Source organism: Prunus mume, linkage group LG1 (assembly GCF_029339155.1).
Source record: "Prunus mume cultivar Tortuosa linkage group LG1, ASM2933915v1, whole genome shotgun sequence".
NCBI classification, from domain to species: domain Eukaryota; kingdom Viridiplantae; phylum Streptophyta; class Magnoliopsida; order Rosales; family Rosaceae; genus Prunus; species Prunus mume.
The window spans coordinates 8,902,862-8,926,001 of NC_142698.1; the positions used below are offsets into that span (position 1 = coordinate 8,902,862).

The following is a 23,140-nucleotide window of genomic DNA, read 5'->3' on the forward strand; positions in this document are numbered from 1 at the left end:
ATATGTTCTACAATCGCAGTGTTTGTCAGCTCGTTATATAATCAACTTAAATCAGTTAAACCCATCATGCAATGCATTTCCTTTTAATTATTTTTTTTGTATGATAAAGTAATAGATAATTAACTAAAAAAACATCATCCAAAGTTTCAAGAAACTTTTTTCAAGTTTTTCTTATAATTTATGTGGTTTTTATTCAATTTTTATCAATATCGATAATATCATGATATTTTCATTGAAATTTTCGTATTTTTGAACTACATATATTTTCGAAACCATCAATATTTTAAACCTTAATGAGGACACACTCTCACAATTTTTCTTTTTGGTGTCTTTTTTGTCTTCGTTATCAATATTTGATTTGATTTTTTTTTTTTTTTTCAATTGGTGGGTATTGTGCCAAGTTAAGAATCCAACCAAGCAAAAAATGTGTATCAATTGGTGGGTATTGTGTTCCAATTGTTGGTTATCTATTTTAATTCTTGAAAAAAACAACCTTAAAGTTATAAATCCTTACACTATTGGCCTCTCCACTGGTCTAACTCTTAATTACATAGCACTCAGTTGGCTCGATATTTACTTGCATGTAAGCTAGATTGATGACGGCCAAGAACCTTTATTTGAGTTTGCTGTGTGACTTTTCTTTTTGTTGATGGTGCTTGGTTAACCAAGTTTGATGACTTTATACGTCAGGTCTGTGTTGGTCTTTTCTAGTTGTGGTTGGAGGAAGGCCACAATAGCTTGATGATAATGCACTATTCTGAAGTAATATTGGTCGTTGGTCATTTGTGGCTAGATTAGGAATACAATTTTCACTTGATAAAAAGAAAACTTAAAAATACATCCTCAAATCAATTATCTAACTTCTTGAAAAATTATCCTACTGGATTGGTGTGGATTCCTATTGTTTTCAGGTCATGTTCATATTAAAGAACTATTTTTCTTCTTGAAATTATAAGTACAAATAATTATGATATTATAATTATTTTTCGTATAATCCATAGTAGTGGGATGGGCAGAACTTACCCTTCAATCATGTAAATGAGTTATTCCTCAGCGGGATCTCAAATGTGGTTGTCATTGATTTCTTGGCTTCTGGCAGTGGCGAATCCAGGATTCTCAGGTCATAGAGTCACAGTTCGAAATTTTGTAGGCTAAATTGTTAAGGCATTTTGTAGAACAAATGAGTCATTTCCTATCCATTTTTTTTTAAAAAAAAGTAAAAATAATAATAAATCTAAAATAAATTAAAAACAGACACACACATACACACTAATACTCTACCATGAACCCAACCTACCCTAAAAACCCTCTATCTAATAAGCGCAAGAAGAAGTTTTTTTTTTTTTATAGATAAATTCATTACTAAAATTTAAGATTTTGAGCTATCTCTTCTTCCTTTTCTTTCTCTATCTTTTAAGATTTTCATATAATTGTTTCCTACGAATTGTAATAACCCAAACCTAAAATTAACATTTAATTATTAATTTATTTGAGAAAAAGACAAAAATACCCCTAGAATATTTTATTAGTTTAAAAGTTGACTTTTTGATCGGGAAGGAATTTGGGGATTTTAGTTGTACGTTGCGTAGAGCGACGAAACGAGTTCGTAGACATGTAGTGACTCAAATCGGAATTGTAACGAAGGAGTTACGATCAAAAGAAGTTCAGTGGCATAACCGTAAATATTTCGAAGTTCAGATTTTATAAACCCAGATTTTTCTGGGTTTCGGCAGAGAGGACGAGCCGACTTTGGGAGCTGTTTTCTCTCAGCTCCGACCTCCGATTTAGGCAAGACCAGTGCCAGACGAACCACCAAACATCCCTCTTCCAACTTCAGCCCTTGGCCGCCTCTATCTGCCGCCATAGTCGCCGGAAACATCCGCGAAACAGGCGGTGTTCGACAGTTTTTTTGTAAACTTTCGCCGGCTCGTTCTCCGTCATCCGGCCACCATTTCCGGTGATCCAGGTATGGAAACTCGTCTATTTCTCGAGCTCTAGCTGCTGGTTGGGTAGGATTTCAGAAATTTCTAGCGTAGATAACTCGATCTTGGATCCAACGTTTAGCCGAATTTTGGGTTGAGATTCCGGCCACTTCCGGCCAGTTTTTGGGGTAGGTCCAAGAACAAAAGTGGCTCCAAATAGGGTGTTTTACCTAAGATGGGAGTCTTGAGCCGAGATGTTGAGATTTTCCGGCAAGCGTTATCGCTTTCACCACGCGCTGCCAGCGCGTGTGGCGGCGCGTGGGCAGTAAGATGGGGACCACAGTCAATCCAGAATGATCTCCTAGTCCTCACGAGCGCAGGATTTCGCGGATCTTAATCGGATATCGTTTGAACTCGAACGGATCTCGCCATCATGCGATTTCCGCTCAATACATTTGAACCGTTGGATCGTAGTTAATTCAAGTATGTTAATCTGACTTTCCTGCGATCGTATCGTATTTGACGGATCGTAAACGAGTCCTGGATACTCAGAAAGAAATGCAGAACTACGTGTGGCATTGATCTCTCAAGAAGTGACGTTTACGCTTATTAGCAGCCACGAGGTAGGCTCAGGGTTTATGTTATTGTTTTGGTATTTTCGCTTTTACGATCCATGATATCGCGCCTTTTTTAAACGGGATTCTACTTGTGGAATTTGGGTTCTTTTCACGAATCATTTGTAATTTCCAAATAAAAATCTCAATAATCACATCAACACATAATAAAGCTAGAAACAATAATAATAAACCAACTTTTTAGAGCAATAATTTAATTAAAAGATGAAGGAACAATAAAACCTGGATTTGTATGCTTGCTTGCTTAATGAAATGAACATATTTTCAATTACCAAAAAAAGAAATGAACATATTTTTGAGTTAGAGCTTTAGACCAGTCCGTTTGACCAAAAAAAAAAAAAGACTTGGACATTGGCCTACTTTTCTTTATTTTTTTTTGGGCTACAACTACATGCCCATCACTTTGTGCTTAGTGCTGCATCAGTACCTGGCCTACCACTTTTCATATTTTAAGTTTTTTTTTTTTTTTTTTTGCAGCAAAGGCTGCTTTCTCAGCTGCGTGCTTCAACTTCTCTTCTACTGAAGTTTTTGTTTTTGTTTTTGTTTTTGTTTTTTTGTTTTTTGTTTTTTGTTTTGTTTGTTTTTTTCTCTGCGCGCAGGCCTTTCTGGCCTTTCGTCGAGCATCTTGTGTGCATTCCACAGCCACATTTTTGGAATGGGGTCATGTGACCCCTCTTGTACCTGAATGGGTCCGCGAAGAAAAATAGAAAGGACCAAACAATAGAGACTTCAAGGATCTAAAAGCTTTCCCACCCAACCCCAATGGCACTTAAACAAGAACTAAAATACTAATCAGAAGTGGGATCTCAAAATGTGGTTGTCATTGATTTCTTGGATAGTGGTGTCGTTGGAAAAGAAAGTGACACATCAATAATTTACATGCTTTCTATACGTGCTTGTTTCCATTATAAATGATCTTAAATTTTCCCCTTTTACTACAGTAAGACTTTTTTCTGATACAAGGGACATTAAAAAAGAGAGAATTCTTGAATGGAGAAATTAGATGTTCTTAATCACTTGAGCTATAAACCCTCTGCTTATCTCAATGACTCTTAAACAAGAATACATGAGCAATAAAATACGAACCAAAACTACATTATTTGCAGCCTATAAAACTCCATGGTCAAGATATATATGTTAATATGTGTTTCTAATTTCTTGTAATGTCGTAGACACAGCATGGAAATTCATAAAGACATCTATCTATGGTAATTAAGTTCTAAAATGTTCAAGGATTAAAACCAACTCAATCCTCTCAGTCGAAAAAACCAGATTAAAAGTCCTCATTTTCTTTTATACGTCTACCCTCTTTCCACACCTACACTCCTACCAAAGGCAAGCTTGAACTGTCGTTACAAACCACAAATTATGAAGGATGGGTGCCATAATACCATCTACCCTCGGAAAAGTAGGTTGTTGCCATATATTTTCTATAAATGCCATAAAAGCAAAGCTAGGTTTCGGAGCCAAGTTAAAGTCTTGCCTATATTAGTAAAGAAATGGGCTCAACAAGACTAGGATCCCAAAAACTCCATGCAGTTTTTGTCCCTTACCCTGCACAAGGCCATGTTAGTCCCATGATGCAATTAGCCAAGCTTCTACACTCAAGGGACTTCCAGATTACCTTTGTCAATACTGAGTTCAACCACATGCGCTTAGTCCGGTCTAAAGGACCGGACTCTGTCAAGGGCCTATCCAACTTCCGGTTTGAGACCATACCGGACGGGCTGCCTCCTTCGGACAAAGATGCAACCCAAGATATTCCAGCTTTATGTGACTCCACTAGGAAAACCTGCCTAGGTCCATTTAAGGAGCTGATAATTAAACTTAATAACTCATCTTCTGAAGCTCCACCAGTTACTTGCATTGTTACAGATGGTCTCATGGGCTTTGGGAGCAAAGCTGCAAAGGAGTTAGGCATTCCAGAGGTTCAATTTTGGACAGCCTCTGCTTGTGGCTTCATGGCGTACTTGCAGTATGGTGAACTTGTCAAACGAGGGATTGTTCCATTCAAAGGTACGTACTTATGTCACTTACGTGTTTCTTCCGTCAATTTTTTGATGGAGCTTAAGCTATATATTCCCTATGAACTGGAACAATTGATAAATTATATGAATCAAATAGCAAAAATTGAATAAATTATATGAGATAAATTGTGAAAAATTGAAACTACATAATTTACTAAAGGGAACAAAATCAAATTTGTGCTTCTTTTTTTGTTCCGAACCTCACCAACAGTATCTAATCACACATTTCACCTAACCTTGCATGTCAGATGAAAATTTTATGCACGATGGTACGCTCAATACACCAATTGATTGGATCCCAGGCATGAAAAATGTTCGTCTCAAGGACATCCCTACCTTCATTAGAGTGACTGATGTCAATGACATAATGTTTGATTTCATGAGATCCGAAGCACAAAACTGTCTGAACTCTTCTGCAATCATCTTCAACACATTTGACGAATTTGAACATGAAGTGTTAGAGGGATTATCAACCATCTCCCCTAAAATTTACACCATTGGCCCCCTTAAGTTGCTTGGCCGCCATTTTCCTGAAAGCAAATTGACAAATTCAGTTACCTCAAGTTTATGGAAAGAAGACACAAAATGCCTAGAATGGCTTGACAAAAAGAAACCAAATTCAGTGGTGTATGTTAATTATGGCAGCATAACTATGATGACAGCCGAACATCTGAAAGAATTTGCATGGGGGCTTGCAAATAGCAAGCACCCATTTTTGTGGATTGTTAGGCCTGATGTGGTGAAGGGTGACTTGGTAATTTTATCCGATGAATTTTTTGAGGAGATTAAGGATAGGGGTTATATAACCAGTTGGTGTCCACAGGACGAAGTGCTAGCTCATCCATCTGTTGGGGCTTTCTTAACACACATTGGTTGGAATTCTACTATTGAAACTATATCTGAAGGGGTGCCTGTGATTTGCTGGCCTTTCTTTTCTGAGCAGCAAACGAATTGTCGATACGCATGCACTGATTGGGAGATTGGAATGGAGGTGAGCCCCGATGTGAAGCGCGATGAAATTGAAGCACTTGTTAAGGAAATGCTGGAAGGGGAAAAGGGGATGAAGATGAGGCAAAAGGCTAAGGAGTGGAAGAAAAAAGCTGTAGAAGCGACTGATGTTGGAGGATCATCGTACAATAATTTTGACAGATTGATTAAGGATCTTCAATATGGTGAATGACTTGTAAAATGAGGGTTTATCTTATTTTCATGCAGGATCACTACTGTTTTGTTTTTATGTCCATCTTTGGTTTGGATTTCAGTTGTTTCTTTAGGGGGTTTGAAATTTATAATCTCTTCCATCGTATAAATAAACAACTGTGTTGAATGTCAAGCACTCCAGTACGAACTGCAAACTAAAATGAGGCCTGCCCACTTGGCTTGATCCTCCAGTAAGAACTGCACAACACACTCGGTATTGAAGAATAGTCAGAAAGTAATATAATGATGATGTGATATTCACTCAATAATTGTATCACAAGAAATGATTCTAACCATAAGAATCCAGTGGATACTTTCCTCTCATGTGGCAGGTTGGGTGACATGTATGGTCTGGATCAAATTAGTCAAGTATTAGAAAATATCAATCATAAATAAAAACTTATACAGTAGGTGACATGCCAACCTAATTTCTTGAATTCCCCTTACTCTAACAAGTGTACAGTCATTAATATATAAATTACAAACTTTAAAATTTGAAACACTAAACTCAATACACTGTTATAATTTGTGTACACTCATCATAAGCATATCGCATGATGTTATCGTTACACGTATTTATTTTTTAGGGAGTTTCACTAAAACACCCAAAATAGAAGTTGAAATTATAAAAAAACTCAACACCCAAAACACTTTATAAACACACCCAAAACCCATCATTACACACACTCAAAACCCATTTATAAACACACCCAAAAAGTTGACTTTGGGGTTGATTTTGGGTGTGTTTCTATGTTTAAATAGTGCTTGGTTTTTTTTATAAATACATGTCTAGGATTGGGTTTATTTATAAATTTGTATATTTTTTAAGCTTATTTGTTGAAATACCCTATGTTGTTTTCAAATTGTCTCAGTTTGCCCCTTGACGTTTTAAATGACTCAATCTCCCCCCTAAACTTCCATTCTATGACCAAAGTTGCCCCATTCCAATAGTTTTAAGATGAAAATAGTTAATTCCGGCTGACTTAACATGAGTAGTTTTAAAATAAATATTTTTTCCTTGGAGAAATTATTTTAAATGTTTAAAAGTAAATTCCCACTGTCCCCACAAACGCAGTTGGAAAAGCCAAAATCTTTTTCACATCCACTTTCTTCATATTGATGTTCATTTTTATATATTTGTTAGATTGGTTGAATGGATCTCGTAAGGAAGCTGTGGCTGTTCATTTTTATATTTGTTAGATTGGTTGAATGGATCTCGTAAGGAAGCTGTGGCTGGGTTGTGGTTTCGATGAAGGGTGGGGCGACTAGATCTCGCAAGGAAAAAATTGAGTCATTTAAACTTCAGAGGGCAAATTGAGACGATTTAGAAACAACGTAGGTATTTCAATAAATAAGCCTATTTTTTATAGTGACTCTAAAGAGCTGGTGATTAAGCTAAATTGCTCATACTTGTCTTCTATTCTCTTTATTTTCTAGCTCCTCTCCATTTCTCTTGCCTGTAAAATACTGCTTTGGTTCTACATCACATCCATCACAAAGAGATTGATGGATAAGAAAGCGAGTGCATCCTTTTAATTTGTTACAGAAGGCATACGATTGCTACAAGAAGAAAAACCGGTAACCAAATCAATAATTTGATTCGTCCATGTGAGAGAGAGCCTTAGCTTTTTATGGTAGAAATGTTTGTTATTTTACATATGTACATGTAAGCTGTTAATGAATACATCATATCAGCCGTTTGTGAATGAAAAATTCAACAAAAAGACAATGGCAGATGGTCACTCCTTAATAATCCAAGTGCAAGAACTTTCTTAATTGGCAATGACAGCATTTTGAAGTAATAATTCCAAGTCTTTCAGTCTGCAAGGATTGTATGAACCGTATGTAAGCACACCGAACAGTTTAACGAAAAGAATTTATACGCTCGTGAAGAAAATGGTTCACACATACCTTATATTGCTTAAGTCAGGATAGATTGCTATTGCATCTTTAAAATCCTAATTGAATATGAAAATAGAAAAGGCTCAATCATCACAAAATGCAGTTATCTGGCTGTCAATTGCCAGCTATTGTAGATCATCTCAATGAAATCCTTCATCTAAGATTGCTACAGAGAAAGAGGCCTCACCTGGTCAGCTGTTGAATGTGTGTAGGTGATCACACATGACATCCCAGCTTTTGTTGCTGCCTACAGAGACAAATTTTCATTCTCATAATAAGTAAACCATGTTTAGTTAATTGGATTTATTGGGTAATGACAAAATAGATGAATTGGATTTATTGTCTGAAGTTTTCTGTGCATCAGTAATTCTTACTATTGTTTAATCATAAGCCAATTTGATTCATGAAATATTATTCCATGGCCTCCAATGTTCCAATCTTCCTCTTCAAATACAACGCTTAGAGGAACTGATTACTACAGAAAATGAAAACGAAAAACAAAGATTTACCTGTAGCCCAATAACACTGTCCTCCACAACCAAACAATCTTTCTCTGGGATACCGAGTTTCTGTAAGGCATAACAAGTTACGGTTTTGATGGTAAAACTGCATTCACATTTTCAGGTTCAGATTTAAGACGTTAGATTACTGACCTTGGAAGCTGTAAGATAAATTGAAGGATCAGGCTTCTTTTGCTTCACATCATCACCTGTAAACAAAATTCAGAGAAATACGAATTAAAACGTCTAATTTTTCTTTGAAAAAAACAAAACCAGTTCAATCTGATTCGATCAAGTAGAAATTTTTAATAATACTAAAACAAATGAAAAGGACCAGAACAATAACAATAAGAAATGGAGGGAAAGACTTGACTTGCAGTTAAATTTATCCATAAACAGAATGGGATTTATAGAAGCTCTTGGGCATCGATGCACTATAAATTATCATACAATGGAGGGAGTGAAAATTAATCCATGTCACTGATGCGTAATTGAAATGCTCCTATGCACATAGCAGAAGCAGATACAATGTGTCTCACGCAAGATTCAACCAAAACAAATTATATAAGGATGTTCCAATTCAAAAGCAATCAACATACCAGCAAGGAAGCAATCAAGACCTTGAAAGCGCTCCTACAATAAGGTAGAATAAATTGATGAGCGCATGTTGTAGAAACAAAGAAGCAAATATGAGTTAACTGTAATAACAATGTCAGAGAAAAAAGCTTACAATTCCTATAAGGTTCTCAAGACATAATATTACTGAACTTTTAGTTGCTGCAGAGCAAACAGCAAGCTTTTTCCCCTGCAACAATAGAGAGTGAATCACTCTTACAAGCATAAAAATTGCACTACAATGCAACAGAACAGATACTAAACAAAGTGGAAGAGAAACAAATCATAAAGAAATCCATACATAAGATGTAAAGAGATGCTCATAAAACTAAGCTGTTGATCAAGGAAATACATATAAATTAGGTGGACTTAAAGTACCGTGAAAAGAAATTGAATTTTCAAGGGTAATATTAGCTTACAGCAGCCTTAGCCTCGTCCATTAATCTTAAAACTCCTGGTCTTGGTTCCACCTGGTACAAAAGAATACAGAACAATCTATTCAACATAACTGATCAGAAAATAAAGAAAACAACAATGCAGCAAGTATAAATGTCTCCTTACAGTTCCGGATTTGATAATTTCTTTGTACCTTTCAGTTTTCCAATCCTACAAGACCATAAAAGGATCAACATACTATGAAAAAAGTACACGGCATTCAACCAATCTATGCCCAAAATTTCAAAACATTGATGAAGAAAAGATATATCTCAAGCACTGCAACCTCTGTGCAGTGACAGTGTGATTTTCTAAGATAAGCTGAAAATTTTCTAATTAGTTTAAAATCAAATAGTCGCAAGATTTTAGCAACTGAAAATGGGGTAAAAATACATTGACACTCAATTTGCAAAATGATATACTTTTCTTTCATTTTCTCAGAAGCCAAACAACCGGAAGAAGCAAATTAAAAACCTGAAGAGTATCGATGATCTTGGCCCGGCCCTCATCATCTTCCGGAGGCTTCTCGAAGATCGTGGATGACGGCCACCCATGCTCCTTAAAGTACCTAAAACAATCCAAAAACCCCAATTTAACTAAAGGAAAAAAAACCCAAATTTGAAATCTTTTTAGAAAATCTAGAAGAGAAAAAAAGAGGAGAGAGAAAGGGACCATCGCATTTTGGGTTTTCCACCGCCGATTTGGTTTTGGAGCTGATCGTAGAAGTGGAGGTCCCAATTGAGGGGCTGAGAGGCAGAGGAAGAGCAACGAACATTGAAGTGCGCGAAGGCCTCGTTGTAAGCTTGGCGGTGCAAGTGCTCAGACTCGAGGATTACCCCATCGCAGTCGAAAATCAGAGCTTGGAGAGAAGAAGAAGACGAAGCAGAGACTGAGACTGAGAGTCGTCTTCGTGAGGAGGAGGTCGAAAGATGTCTGGGGCTTCTGAAACGGAAAATGGTTGTGTGGGAGAGTAGAAAAGAAGAAGAGGAGGAGGAAAGAGAGAGAGGTATCGTGCATGCCATGGCTGGCTGGCTGGCTGGCTTGGGTTGCTGGTTGGGTTTGGGTTGGGTTCCTGTGGCTTTGGGCTGTCGTCGTAATTTAGCGGCTGAAGCACGACCGTTATGAACCCTTCAAATTTTACTTTGCATTTTTTCGCCTTTCAAAACTATTCGGAATAAATAAGAAACAAGTTTTATCCCAAGTGGTCCCTAAAGTTTTAAAACATTCTCATTCTAGTCTTCAAATTCTCAAATTAATGAATATGGCCTTTCTTTTTTTACAAATGTATAAATAAACCCAATCCTAGACATGTATTTATAAAAAAATCTTCATACTATTTAAATATAGAAACACACCCAAAATCAATCCCAAAATCAACAATTGTATATTTTTTGGGTTTGTTTATAAATGGATTTTGAGTGTGTGTAATGATGGGTTTTGGGTGTGTTTATAAAGTGTTTTGGGTGTTGGGTTTTTTTATAATTTTACTTTCATTTTGGGTGTTTTAAGTAAACCCCTTCTTTTTTCGCATCCTGACAAAGTTTTCATTAAAATTGGTCATGGATCAATTTTTTTTTGCATTGACCTCTTTCTGGGATGTGGGCTTCTTATGTGCTAGATGCCATGTTTGATCAAATAAAATGAAACGAAAGAAAGTAAACTGTTGTGTAGTATACTAGTATGTATAAATGTGTTTCTATTTGTTTATGTAGTGTATGGCTGTTTTTTTTATTTCATCTTAAAGCAAACCCTAAGAGCATCTCCAGCCCCAACCCAACTCGGGTAAAAGGTCGCCATAGAGAGCCCGAGCAAGCTCCAGTAGGGTCTGTGAGTCTTTCGTGGTGGGTCCCACGAGCCCGAGGAAGCCCAAAGGCAATTCTTGACCGGGCTCAAGCCCGAGTTTGATGACGTCATCTCGGCGTCCGACGCCAACAAGATTTGCGGTATTCAAATTTTTTACGCTGGCGGAATTACACGCCAATGCTAAAAAATTTGACTTCCGTCTTGGCGCGACGCCAAAGAATGACGCCACCTCTACGACTCCAACGGCGTGTGCCACGTGGCGCGACGGGACTCTCCGATGGATTTTTCCAAATCCGACGGTCCTCGCTTTTTTGGCTAAAAATTACAAAAAAATCGAAAAAATTCTGAATTTTTTTAAAAAATACCCAAAAATTCTGTATTTTTTCTCTATAAATACCTAACCATTTTATTTACTTTCCACACTAAATCTTCATACAATTTCTTCTCCATCCAATATTTTTTACTTTTTATTCACATTATTCACTTTCCACATCAATTCTTCATACAAACTTTTCTCCTTCCGATATTTTTTTATCTCTACTCACATTTTTCACTTCCACACTAATTCTCCATACAAACTCTTCTCCTTCCAATATTTTTTACTCTCCACTCACATTTTTCTACTACTTTCCATTTGTATAAAAAAACGAATGACATCTTCTATTGAAGTCGGAGGCTCATGGTCAACGAATGAAGATCTTGCGTTGTGTCAATCTTGGGTGAACATTAGTCATGACCCTATCACGGGTAATGAGATGAAGTTTCATCACATGTGGAGCAAAATTCATGGAGAATTTTGTCAAAGATCGGGTTCTATTCGGACCGAAATGGCGTTGTCTAGTAGATGGAAACTTCTGCATAAAGAGTGAGGAAAATGGAGAAATGCCTTGACAAAAGCAAAGGCGAACATTCAAAGCGGTCAAAATTTGACCGATGAGGTAAAATATTTATAATTGCCATTTTAATCAATTCAATGTCACTTTTTTTTTATTGCATATTGTATTTGTTTTTCTTGCATATTTTTTTTTCTTGGTGCACCTTTAATTTGTCTATATTTTCATGCATAATCAATTTTATTTTTGCATTTCAAAATAGTTTATATTTTCTTGCATAATAATTTTTGTTTCTTGCACTTCCAATTATTTATTTTTAGTAGATCATACAAGCACAAATGTGGTTCGGTGCCATGGGGCAAGGCAAAAAAAGTTTCGTGCACTTCCATTGTTGGGAAATTGTGAAGGATTGTTCGAGATTCAAAATTATTCCCACCGGTCCGCCGATTGTGATGAATGAGACGCTACTCCACGATTCTCCATCAACCGATTCTCCATTGGACTCCCCAATGGAAATGGAGTCACCATTTGTGCCACGTCCGCCAAGACCTATTGGGAGAAAGGCGGCAAATGCCAAGAGAGGGGGCACTTCGACCAATGAATGTATACAATTATTGGAGCAAATAGCTAAGAGCACCTCACTAAGAATGGAGAGAGACTTGAAAAGAGATGAAATAGACATGGCACGAGAGGAAGCATTTGTCTTGCAACAACAAATGGCACAAGAAAAAGACATAGAGGATAGAGAGATGAAAATCATGGCCATGGATACGAGCCATATGTCTCCCGAAACAAAGGCCTATTGGAAGCTACGACGAAGAGATGTGATGAGAAAAAAACTTTTCAATGACGACGGACCTAGCAATACGGATTGGTTAAATGATGAAAACCATTAGGTTGTATTGAAACACCTTTGCCATATGTTGTATTGTTGTATTATCCTTTAATTTGTTGTATTGTTTCCTTTTTATTCAATAAAAAAAGCATTAAATAAAATGACTATTTATTAAAAACATTTGAGCATCAAAACAAATATTAATTTAAAAAAACCTTCATTTATTGCAAACAACACACAAAACAAACCATACATAAAAGCATAATAATAAAAAGCATAATTCCAAAAAAAACCTACCACAAAATAAAACATAATTAAAAACAAAGCATAATTCCAAACAAAGCACTAATCTTGACTTCATCTATTGTGATTGCCTTTCATCTCCCACAAGTGCTCGACCAAGTCACCTTGACGTATCTCGTGAACATATGAAGATTGCATTTCTTGATACCGATCAATCATGGGGTTGTTGAATTGACCATCCCGAAGTAAGGGTTTGGGCTCTAGTGGTAGTCCATTTGGTCCAATCGGCCTTTCATATATTCTTGTCAACGATGTGTTCATTGAATCGGGTTCAAACACCTCTTGAGCATCATAGTCATACTCATCCTCCACAATCATGTTGTGAAGGATGATGCAAGTCATCATAATACTCTGCAGCACTTCCTCATCTAGCATCCGAGCAGCACCTCTAATAATTACCCAACGAGCTTGCAAGATACCGAAACACCTCTCCACGTCTTTCCTGTAACCTTCTTGAAAGGAAGCAAAGTTTCTTTCCTTCTCGGATTGGGGATTCGGAATTGTTTTCACGAATGTCATCCACCTAGGATAAATTCCGTCGGCAAGGTAGTACGCACCAGAGTAAACGGTATTGTTGATTTGGTACGTGACTTGGGGAGAATGACCTCGCAATACCTCGTCGAACATTAGGGATTGACCAAGGACATTGAGGTCATTCTGAGATCCGGCAACCCCGAAGAAGACATGCCAAACCCAACAATCGAATGAAGCTACGGCCTCCAAAATTATACTTTTTGACCTTCCGATTCCCGTACTCCCTTTGCCAAGCAGTAGGGCGCTTCTTCCATTGCCGTGCATGCAATCGATGCTTCCAATCATTCCTGGAAACCTCGAGCCTCGCTTGTAGAAGCCGTGCAGGTCTCTTGGCGTGGGTTTGCGAAGGTACTGTACAAATTTTCCACTGCATCACAGAATCTCACCAAGCACTCTAGGATAGATTTTCCCATCTTACAATCTCATCCACTGCTCTGCAGATGCCCCATAAGCAAGCATCCGCAGCGCTTGTAAGTTTTGCTCCAGGATAAGACCCAAAGCTCCAACAAAGATCATGCTTTTGAATGAAGTATGTGTCGTAATTACAAATATCATGCATGATTTTTTGGAACAAATGTGGCTGCATTCTATATCTTTCTCGAAACTTAGAAGCAGGATATAACGAATTTGGGATAAAATAATCCTCCATGAGATTCTTACCCCGAGACTCCCTACGTCTGTCCACATTCGGGCACGACGACGACGGTGTTGCCTTGATTGATCCATCATACACACCACCGCTACAAGCAGTTGCTTCCTCTTCTTCATCGGCGTCCCGATCTTCTTGAGCACGTCTACGCCGGATTTCTTCCCTTTGTTTCTGTTGCCTCTCCAACACCCTCGACAAGTTTGACATTGAGAGTAGAATGTGTTTTCTAAAATCTAAGAAATGAAGGAATAGCTAAGAGATGGTGTGAGAGGTATGAGTTGATGGTGTAGTTTTATAGAGGGATTTAGAAGATAGAGATGACACGTGACACAATTTTAGAGGATGAAAATCTTATCTAAAATCTGAGATTATAATTTTTTTAAAATATCTGAAAATCTTATCTGACATTTGACACGTGGCACAATTGTAGAGGGTGAAAATCTTATCTGAAATATGAGATTATAATTTTTTAAAAATATCTGAAAATCTTATCTGACATTGGACACGTGGCACAATTTTAGAGGGTGAAAATTTTATCTGAAATCTGATATTATAATTTTTTTTTCAATATCTGAAAATCGTATCTGATATGGGACACGTGGCACAATTTTAGAGGGTGAAAATCTTATCCGAAAATTTAATTACAAAAGATTATTAAAATTAATGGTTTAAAGTATAAAAAAATAGGAAATAAAATACAATGAATAGTAATTACCCTAGACTTGCCCTAGACTTTGCCCTTGTGGGTGGAACCACAAATGCAAAGGCTAACACTATTCACATGAATAATGGCAGCCCTTACTTGCCCTTGCCTTAGACTTAGCTCTTATGGGTGGAGATGCTCTAACGAGTGGAAAAATTCAACCACAAACATGACTCGTTAAGCTAACAAGTGGAAAAACCCAAGTTTGAACGCAACCTGTAAAAATGATGGATAATAATACGATACAAGTGTAAAAATTTACGCACGAACATCACTCGTTAAACTAACAAGTGTAAAAACCCAAGCTTGAATGCAATCTATAAAAATGATGGATAATAACATCCCACACAACCAAACCGAACTGGCCACCGACAGAGCTTTAGAGAGAGGGCTCCCTTCTCTCTAGAACTTCTCTCCTTCCCACCGCCTCTTCTCGAGCAATCAGGTTGTGTTGTCGCCATTTAGGACAGCACCTCTGCCACCCTCCGATGTGGCTTTTCTTTCTCCCTTTTTCTATTTGTTTTGGTTTGCCATTCCAATCTTGATTTTCCAGATGTAGGCCCAGATCTCCTCTACATCTCCTCCACCATTACTCTTCAACCATTACACCTCTCTCACCCTTTTTTCCTCTCATACACTTACCCCCATCACTCCATTTCTATCTCCTTCCCACGAAAACTCAAATCTTAAAATCCTCCTCTTTCTTAGAATTTTCTTAGTTGTCTACTGGTTTGATGCTGCTATTTTCTACCCTACAACCCATCCTCAAATATGAGATCTTGATATAGAGGTGTGGACTCTATAGTTTAATGGTCAATTTTGACTTGGATTGCTTGAGAATGATGCATGTTGGTGGCTTGTTTTCCCAATCCCACGCTCTATTTTGTTTGGTTGAGCCCTTATTTTTTATTTTATGACTTATGTATTGGGTTTTTATGTAACTCTCTATGATAATGACATGTTCATTTCTTGGACAAAAAAAAGTCACAAGCAGTGTGTTCTTAAGCCATCTCCAACCCTAGAGGACTCAAACCCAAAATTTCACCCTCTAAAATACAACTATTCATGTATTTTTAGGACTTAAACTATTTTTTCATCCAACCTTGCGGACTCATAATTCGAGTCCGCAACTTTATTAAATTGTTAAAGAATAATATAATCCTATTTTGTTTTTGTGGTTAATTTTTGCATATTACTCTATGATTTATTTTTTGAACATTTTGACATAAATTTTTTGAAATTTCACAAACATAATTTTATTAACAATTTGATGGTTATTTATAGAGTTTAGGATATGTTTTGAGGTTGCATCCACTTAGAATAATATATTTACTTATTTTTGCCTTTGGATTTAAATTTCAACTGTTGGATTATTTTTTTTCCCGTTGATCCAGCCAAAATTTAATATCAGCCGTTGATTTCTAGCCTTTAGGTTTGAAAAAAAAAATATTGAAAGAAGCCAATTTGAAATGCAGCCATTGAAGTGCAATTTTTAAGTTGCCTAGGCTTTGACATGTGACCAGCAACTTGGGATAGTGGGCAACAACCTATCATTTGCTTCAAATGAGGCCCCACGTGGCTCTTGTTTGCTACGACATGGTTAAAGAAGGTTTCGGGCTAAAAGTCCCAAATTTTAGGTTTTACCTCCTATAGTTGGAGATGGCCTTAAAGAACAAGTTGTATTTGGTACAAAGCCCACTCAATAGGTCCAATTCTAATTAGGGTCTCAACTATTATAAAGATGTGAAGGAAAGTTGTGAGTTTTCAATATGAGACTAACTTTTCCTACTCAAATTTCAACACAAATTATAGAATTAAGAGCTTAATGAATAAAATAAAACAAATTTTTTCTATTTCTTAACGGGTTTCCTTGTTATCAACACAGCCCGTCAAAGTTCGACTTGAACACTCAATTTTTCGTGTGTGCGCATGTCGTGTTACCAAATCCTATACAATGTTGCAGCTCAAGAGTGTTATTGAGCTTGTTATTCTAGCTAAATTTGGCAGAAAGGGTATTTATGAATCTAGCTCGTCACACTTGGGGAGCCAAAAAAGAAAAGAAAACATTAATTTCCCACAGCATCGGATACTCTTTATATAGGCCCGTCAGTTGACCCTTGTAATTGACCTATAATCTGTTTGGCGTTGCTTGAAAACCTGACTTGGACAAGGCCTTTTGCCTGTTGTCTCCAATTCTAGAATTTAGGGAACAAACGACAAGGTTGGCATTTAACTTCTGCATGGCTAGCTCTAGCTAGGGTACGGTTGCGTTGTGCAGATGCAGGAGGAGGTTGCTAGGGCACAGAAAAAAATTACATAAAAAAATAATATATATTATAATCACCAAAATAACCTTGAACTGTCACACATCAGATCTTGAATGCTGAGGCGCATTTTGGTCAGTTTGATGGGGATTGTTACAGTAACCAAAAGATACGAGAGTGGACCAGTGGAGCAGAGAGTGATGTATCGTATATATGGTGATGGGCCATGTACCCCAAGAGATAAGGAAAATCCAAAAATAATATTTTAAATAAATTTCATGAAAGCTGTTCACAGGTCTTGTAATTATTTTGTGGTTCATAATTTCAGCTCGGTGGCATTTATTTTTATTTTACTTTGTAATTATTTTGATGAAATTTTTCATTTTGAATTCCTTTTATTTATAAATTAATTTAATTTTTTACTATTATTTATATATATAAATATCTGGGTGACACTTGTAATAATGCCAAATTAATTATTTTTCCAGAGTCAAATAGAAGGAACAATACAGAATAATTGAATTTAGAAAAGAAAAAAAATAAAGAAGACAAGAAAAGCTCATCACAGAAATGAAAGCACGTCAAAAGCAAGATCACGATTCAGAAGTTTGTTACAAATTTATGTACATTGTATAATATAATATATCTAAGTGCAGAGATTTAATGGTGACAACAACACCAGACACATGCCCGTTTGTGGATAAGAACGTAAACACGGGATAACATTGTTTTGCTATTCACGTTTCGTCTTGTGAAAAAGTTATCGTGAAGGTCGAAACAAAATTTGTTGAGAATAACAAAACAGTGTTATATCCGTGATATACAAGTTTTTCTCTTATTTGTTTTTAAAGAATTAATGCCCTCTCCCCTTAAACAAAATTACAAAATCCCAAATCACAACTGAAAAATCACAAATCAATTGTAGTTTACAAATCTAAACGAAACCCAGCTCCATTTTGACATGAAATTTCCCCATGGAACTTGAACTAGCTCAAGGGTTGAAGAAGTGGTCACCACAGTGGCATTTCCAACCCAGAGGCTTGTAATTGGAGTACTTGTTGTTGGTACCCGGATGAGATGGGTCGAAGAACATCATTGGGAAGGATCGGGTCATGCCCGTTTCGACCCGATCGTGGCTGGGTATTGTAGGCACCTGGACCGCCATGCATGGATGGCACTGGTTGCACTTGCTGTGGCAGCTGGGCGGCGTGGATCCCAGCCTGGTTTTCTCCTCAAATAAAAGGCCCTGCAGAATGAGCACAACAAGAACATCATAATTTGCAATTTAATCAAACAAATTAGGAAATATATTTTGTAGTAAATTGAAGATTAGTTGAAGTGGAAGGGTTAAATAATTTGTTCTTACCCGGAGAGAATGAGTGCTAAAACAGGAGGCTGGAGAGAGAAGAAGAAAATGCAGAAGCATAATGGCTCTGGTGGCTTTGAAGAGAAGATAAAGTGGATTATTCATGGCGGTGAAAATGCACATCCTGTCACCATGAAGTCATCCACCAAATTCAAACAGAAGCCTTGAAAATGAAAATTATAAATTTAAAAAAAAAACAGTAGAGACCCAAGAAGCAACAAATTAACACTGAGAGAGAGAGAGAGAGAGAGAGAGAGAAGAGGTTTAGGGTTAAATCTGTGTAGGGGTTGGATAAAAGGAAGGGAGGAACAGGAGGTGAATAAATGCGGGTGGTGTGGTGTGGTCTGTGAGAGAGAGAGAGAGAGATGCAGAAGGGGAACAGAAGAGTGAAAGGAACAATACGAAAAAGGAAAACAAGTTACTGTTGTATAAGTCTAAAGTCTGCCTTATCTGCAGCAAATTTACTGTTGTAAATTTAAAACAAATTTACTGTTGTCAAAAATCAAGGAATCAAAGAGGAGGCAATACAGTTATTAATTACTAGTTACATTGAACGTTCAATGAGTCTGGTTCTCTCCTCCTTCAAGCAGTCAGATGAGGTTTGACTGCAGTTGCCATTGTAATAATAGGGTTTCTTGTAGATTGAATGAAATTTTTTTAAAGAAAATGCTTGCCTCATTTCTTGGAAGTAAGAATTTCTACTTCTCTGCTAATTACAGGTTGACATGTTTAGAGAGATTTTTCATTCAGTGTCTTTAATAAATTATTTTTACATATATGTTAAATTGTGATTTACAAGAAGTATGAATACCTCCTTTCAAAAAAGGAGGAAAGCAGTGTATTTTTTTTTTTTTTGGTGGGTTTGTAGCACATCTTCTCTATGGTATCCATCCCTTTACATTTAATTGTCTTTATGATGCATTCTTGTTGACTAGTCAACTAAATAGGAAACAAAAACTAGACCAATCTTGTTTTTTACCTTTCAGGCAAGTACACACTTATAAGATTAAAAGAGTTGGTAATACAAACAAAAGACACATGGAAATGTAAGCAGGGCTGCACTACACATTTTGAATCATTAAATTGAGAAACAAGATTATAAGATTAGCAGTTTAAATGAGTCGAACCGGTCTATCCTTTCGTCTTTCTCTCTTTATCTCATTAAATCGAATCTACAAACTATTAACAATTAGATTATAAAATTAGCAGTTTAATTAAATCGAACCGATTCAAACATGTAACACTTAATCACTTGAGTTACAAGTTGTTTACGAACTAGGTTACCTTTTAACTTTTGGCTTTGGTGTTTTTGTCTTTTGGCGTTTCTCGGACTATGCCGCTGTTACAGCAGTGCAATCATGGCTTTTTTCCATGTTGGTCCATACCTCCATGTTGTTGTGGCGGAAACTTCCGCTGGCGGCAGGGTCTCTTTATTGTTTTATTGGTTTTTGGTTGTGCCTCTTTTCTCTGTCAGAATTCTGTTAGGGCTTATAGGGTAGTTTGGTTGAGTTGCTATCCTTGTTTGGGCCTGTGGTCATTGCAATTTTTATATGAAAAGGCCCATTAACTGTAGAGGGTCGAACTGGGTAACATCGTCGAGTTTTATTCAACCCTAGCTTAGTATTAGGCCTCTCTACTGCAATTTTCTTTTGTTCCTTCATCTCATCTAATGAAATTTTTAAAAAAAAAAAATACAAACGATAGTCTAAACTATAAAGGTAAGTAGCCTATAGTTTTTTATTAGGGCTATATATATATTTGAATCTGAGACCTTTGTTTACAAGTCAAATTTAATGAAATTTAATGTTTAACAAATAAAAGTTAACAAATGTACCAAGCAAACTGTAACCGAAAAAAAAATTTATTCTCCAAGAAAATATATTCTAATCTCTGACAGATGATCTTCAAAATTGAAATAAACAGAGATTTCGTGAAGCATTGTGCATGAAAAGCAAGACGTTTCTGTGGCTTTTAGTTGGTAAAGAATTGAATGATCCAGTGGCTCTGCCATGCCAGGGTCCTCTCTTCACTATCCTCCTTTTTACTTTTCCTGATTTAGTTGCCGTGATTCTAAGTTACGGATCACAAATCGTCAAGCTAGCTGCCATCTGCCAGCTGCAGATCATTGACAGTGATTCAGTGAAGTTGCAGACAGACGACAGAGAGAGAAGGGAAGAGAGAGAGAGAGAGAGACCCAACGTAACGCCTTTTTCATATTGAGGGAAAGAAAAGGGTTTGAAAATGTCTGCCATGCAGTTTTGGTTTTTGATGTTAACCTTTAAAGCTGATCATCATCAAAAAGAGTAAATATGGTTTCTTCTTACTTTCTTACTCAGATTTCTTATCAGTAGTATTCAGTTCTATACTATATTTTCAGAGCATAATCTTCTGCAACCCTCAAAACTCTCTCTCTCTCTCTCTCTCTGAATTGTTGTTTCTTCTTCTTTTTATTTATTTGTAATGTTTTTGGAAAAGAAATGTCATGTTAAGAACTAAGTACATACTAATAAGAAATTCTTTTTTAAAGAATCTTAAGTATTGCTTTATATGGCGTTAATGTGAATTTCTTTGACTTCAATGGTAGAACACTTACTTTCACACTCCCATCAAGAATCATCAAGAATTTGATTCTTGCCTTCCTTCTCCTATGATTTGAAAGAAAAAGGTGTAACAATAATTCATTACAAATTTTATATGTACATACATAGTTAATGTCTAATTGATTACAAATTCATAACAATAGCAATAGCATGTGTGGTTAACAAAATTAAAGTTAGAGATTGTTCAAGAACTTACTATGCTTGAGCCAATTAAAAAAAAAAGGGTACCATTCTTGAGTGTCATGGAGTAGATGGCTACTTCTTGTTAGATCTGTGAATTTGATCGTGCAGTGTGTTTACACTATAATCAACCGGGCATATCTAGCCTCAAAACGACTAGAACCAAGGCAGACACATCTTCTCTCCCGCCAAGGAAGACACTCTTCCGAGGTGTCGATACCGCCAAGCTCCCGATTGCAAGTTCCCAACCGAACCTAATCTCCAAGACACGTGTCACCACCACAGTAACTCGCACAAAGTCCCACATCGAAACTTTGTGCAATGCTCCCATTTTCACTTCTCTATAAATAGGGAACAGACTCAAGTAAAAAGGGTAATTATTTTATGACCTTTACTGTTACTCGACAAATTTACCATTCATAGCCGACTTAAGCATCGGAGAGCCTTCGACCGCATCACACCGGTGTCGAAGCTTGACGATCGCTTCTCATATTTTGTCTTCGCAGGCTCTTCCCTTACCAAGGTCCTTACCTTCTCCCTGCACAAGACTACCCACTTCTTTCTAAATTGACCTCCAAAAGAGCATTAATTTGGCGCCGTGGGAACCGACTCAATCCCATTCTTCTCTACCACCAATCGACTCCTTCTTCCATCCGCCTCGCGCTTCTTCTTTACTCCCACATTCTGCTATGCCTACCGTGGATAGCCACGATACTCAAGACCATACCCCTGGGATACCTCCCGAAGGAAACCTTCAGATGTCAACCTCTAGGCGAGGTCGAGCCTCTTCACGGTGCAAGATAGTTCGAGAAATACGAACATCTTCACACCAAAATATCGAGTGAAGCATGACTACTGCACCTAAAGCATAACTGGAGAATACTCAGCCCGTGGCTCCCAACATGACATTACCTCAGATGTTGAACATACCTAGCCAAACCAGCCATGCACTCTCGCCATAGTGCCTCAGCCTAGGCTCGGCAGGGTAAAGGCCCTCCATCCGGAGACAACCAAGTTGCGAAACTTCATATCTCCTCACCAAGGACTGCCCCATGAACCGATGAAGGTCTACAGAGATTACCTGCCACCTGCACTTATCCCTATCCTTATCTTTGTTAATCTCATAGACCAAGGGTGGTACACTTAGGCCCACCATCGAAGCCTACCCACCTACCTACCGGAGAAGGTGCAGGAGAATCGGATAACTAGGAGCCTTACCATCCAGATGACTAGGAGTCTTATCACACCAAGGCGTATGAAGAGTGGGAACCTTACCCAGCCCCTCGCCCACACACACGCGCAGATGACTTGTACATGCTTCGACAGCAGGTGAAGATGAACCCTTCGGGAGTATGCAGCCCGCTTCAGCCATGAGTACTCTTGTTGCCCAGAGATTGGCGATCGCGCTGCCTTCGTTGCTTTCAAGAGTTGCCTCCTCAAGTTCAACTTCTAGTACCTGATCCATAGCAACCTTTGGAACACATATGCGGAGCTAGCCCATTTAATTTATCAGGTCATGCCGTGCTAGCATATTTAGTAAAATCATTGATCCCGGCCCGGCCCAAAGCCCATGTACATATTGAAACGAGCCAGGTCGGACTCGTGCCGTGCCCATGCTCGTGCCATAATCAGGCCCAAGAACTAACCTATTTAATTTGAATTTTTTTCACTTGATTTTTTTTTGCCCACTAAATAATTCAAATTATAAATATTAAAAATATAATTATAAGCAAGAAATGATGAACTACTTGAAAATATTAATCAATCAAACATCCAAACAATATAAAGGGGCAGAGAGCAAAAAATGTCCAACTCCACAAAGTCCACTTCAACT

At 37.3% G+C, this 23,140-nt stretch overlaps 3 protein-coding genes across 3 annotated transcripts; 1 reads left to right on the forward strand and 2 right to left on the reverse strand.

Annotated features, from left to right (window-relative positions):
• Positions 1–3,931: 3,931 nt before the first annotated feature.
• On the forward strand, positions 3,932–5,898 carry LOC103333177 (linamarin synthase 2-like). The gene is made up of 2 exons (XM_008235974.3): positions 3,932–4,573; positions 4,833–5,898. The coding sequence occupies exons 1-2, from the start codon at positions 4,057–4,059 to the stop codon at positions 5,762–5,764; spliced, it is 1,449 nt and encodes a 482-aa protein (XP_008234196.2). The 5' UTR covers positions 3,932–4,056; the 3' UTR covers positions 5,765–5,898.
• Positions 5,899–7,363: 1,465 nt separating this feature from the next.
• On the reverse strand, positions 7,364–10,387 carry LOC103333185 (Haloacid dehalogenase-like hydrolase (HAD) superfamily protein). Its single transcript, XM_008235985.2, has 11 exons — positions 9,909–10,387; positions 9,711–9,804; positions 9,363–9,407; positions 9,221–9,271; positions 8,917–8,991; positions 8,786–8,819; positions 8,340–8,395; positions 8,196–8,255; positions 7,874–7,933; positions 7,696–7,742; positions 7,364–7,605 (listed from the first exon to the last, which is right to left on the reverse strand). The coding sequence occupies exons 1-11, from the start codon at positions 10,256–10,258 to the stop codon at positions 7,557–7,559; spliced, it is 921 nt and encodes a 306-aa protein (XP_008234207.2). The 5' UTR covers positions 10,259–10,387; the 3' UTR covers positions 7,364–7,556.
• Positions 10,388–17,967: 7,580 nt separating this feature from the next.
• LOC103333197 (EPIDERMAL PATTERNING FACTOR-like protein) lies at positions 17,968–18,920 on the reverse strand. The gene is made up of 2 exons (XM_008235997.3): positions 18,527–18,920; positions 17,968–18,406 (listed from the first exon to the last, which is right to left on the reverse strand). Exons 1-2 carry the CDS (start codon positions 18,647–18,649, stop codon positions 18,152–18,154), a joined length of 378 nt encoding a protein of 125 aa, XP_008234219.1. The 5' UTR covers positions 18,650–18,920; the 3' UTR covers positions 17,968–18,151.
• Between the last annotated feature and the right edge of the window lie 4,220 nt (positions 18,921–23,140).

What these genes read in the sequence shown, in the direction of transcription:
- LOC103333177 (XM_008235974.3), top strand. Translation starts at nt 4,057, where the DNA reads ATGGGCTCAACAAGACTAGGATCCCAAAAACTCCATGCAGTTTTTGTC. An exon ending in AGGGATTGTTCCATTCAAAG is followed by an intron (nt 4,574 to 4,832) that starts GTACGTACTTAT and finishes CTTGCATGTCAG; the next exon opens with ATGAAAATTTTATGCACGAT.
- LOC103333185 (XM_008235985.2), bottom strand. Translation starts at nt 10,258, where the DNA reads ATGGCATGCACGATACCTCTCTCTCTTTCCTCCTCCTCTTCTTCTTTT. An exon ending in AGATCATCGATACTCTTCAG is followed by an intron (nt 9,408 to 9,710) that starts GTTTTTAATTTG and finishes ATGGTCTTGTAG; the next exon opens with GATTGGAAAACTGAAAGGTA. An exon ending in CCTGACTTAAGCAATATAAG is followed by an intron (nt 7,606 to 7,695) that starts GTATGTGTGAAC and finishes CAATCCTTGCAG; the next exon opens with ACTGAAAGACTTGGAATTAT.
- LOC103333197 (XM_008235997.3), bottom strand. Translation starts at nt 18,649, where the DNA reads ATGTGCATTTTCACCGCCATGAATAATCCACTTTATCTTCTCTTCAAA. An exon ending in TTAGCACTCATTCTCTCCGG is followed by an intron (nt 18,407 to 18,526) that starts GTAAGAACAAAT and finishes CTCATTCTGCAG; the next exon opens with GGCCTTTTATTTGAGGAGAA.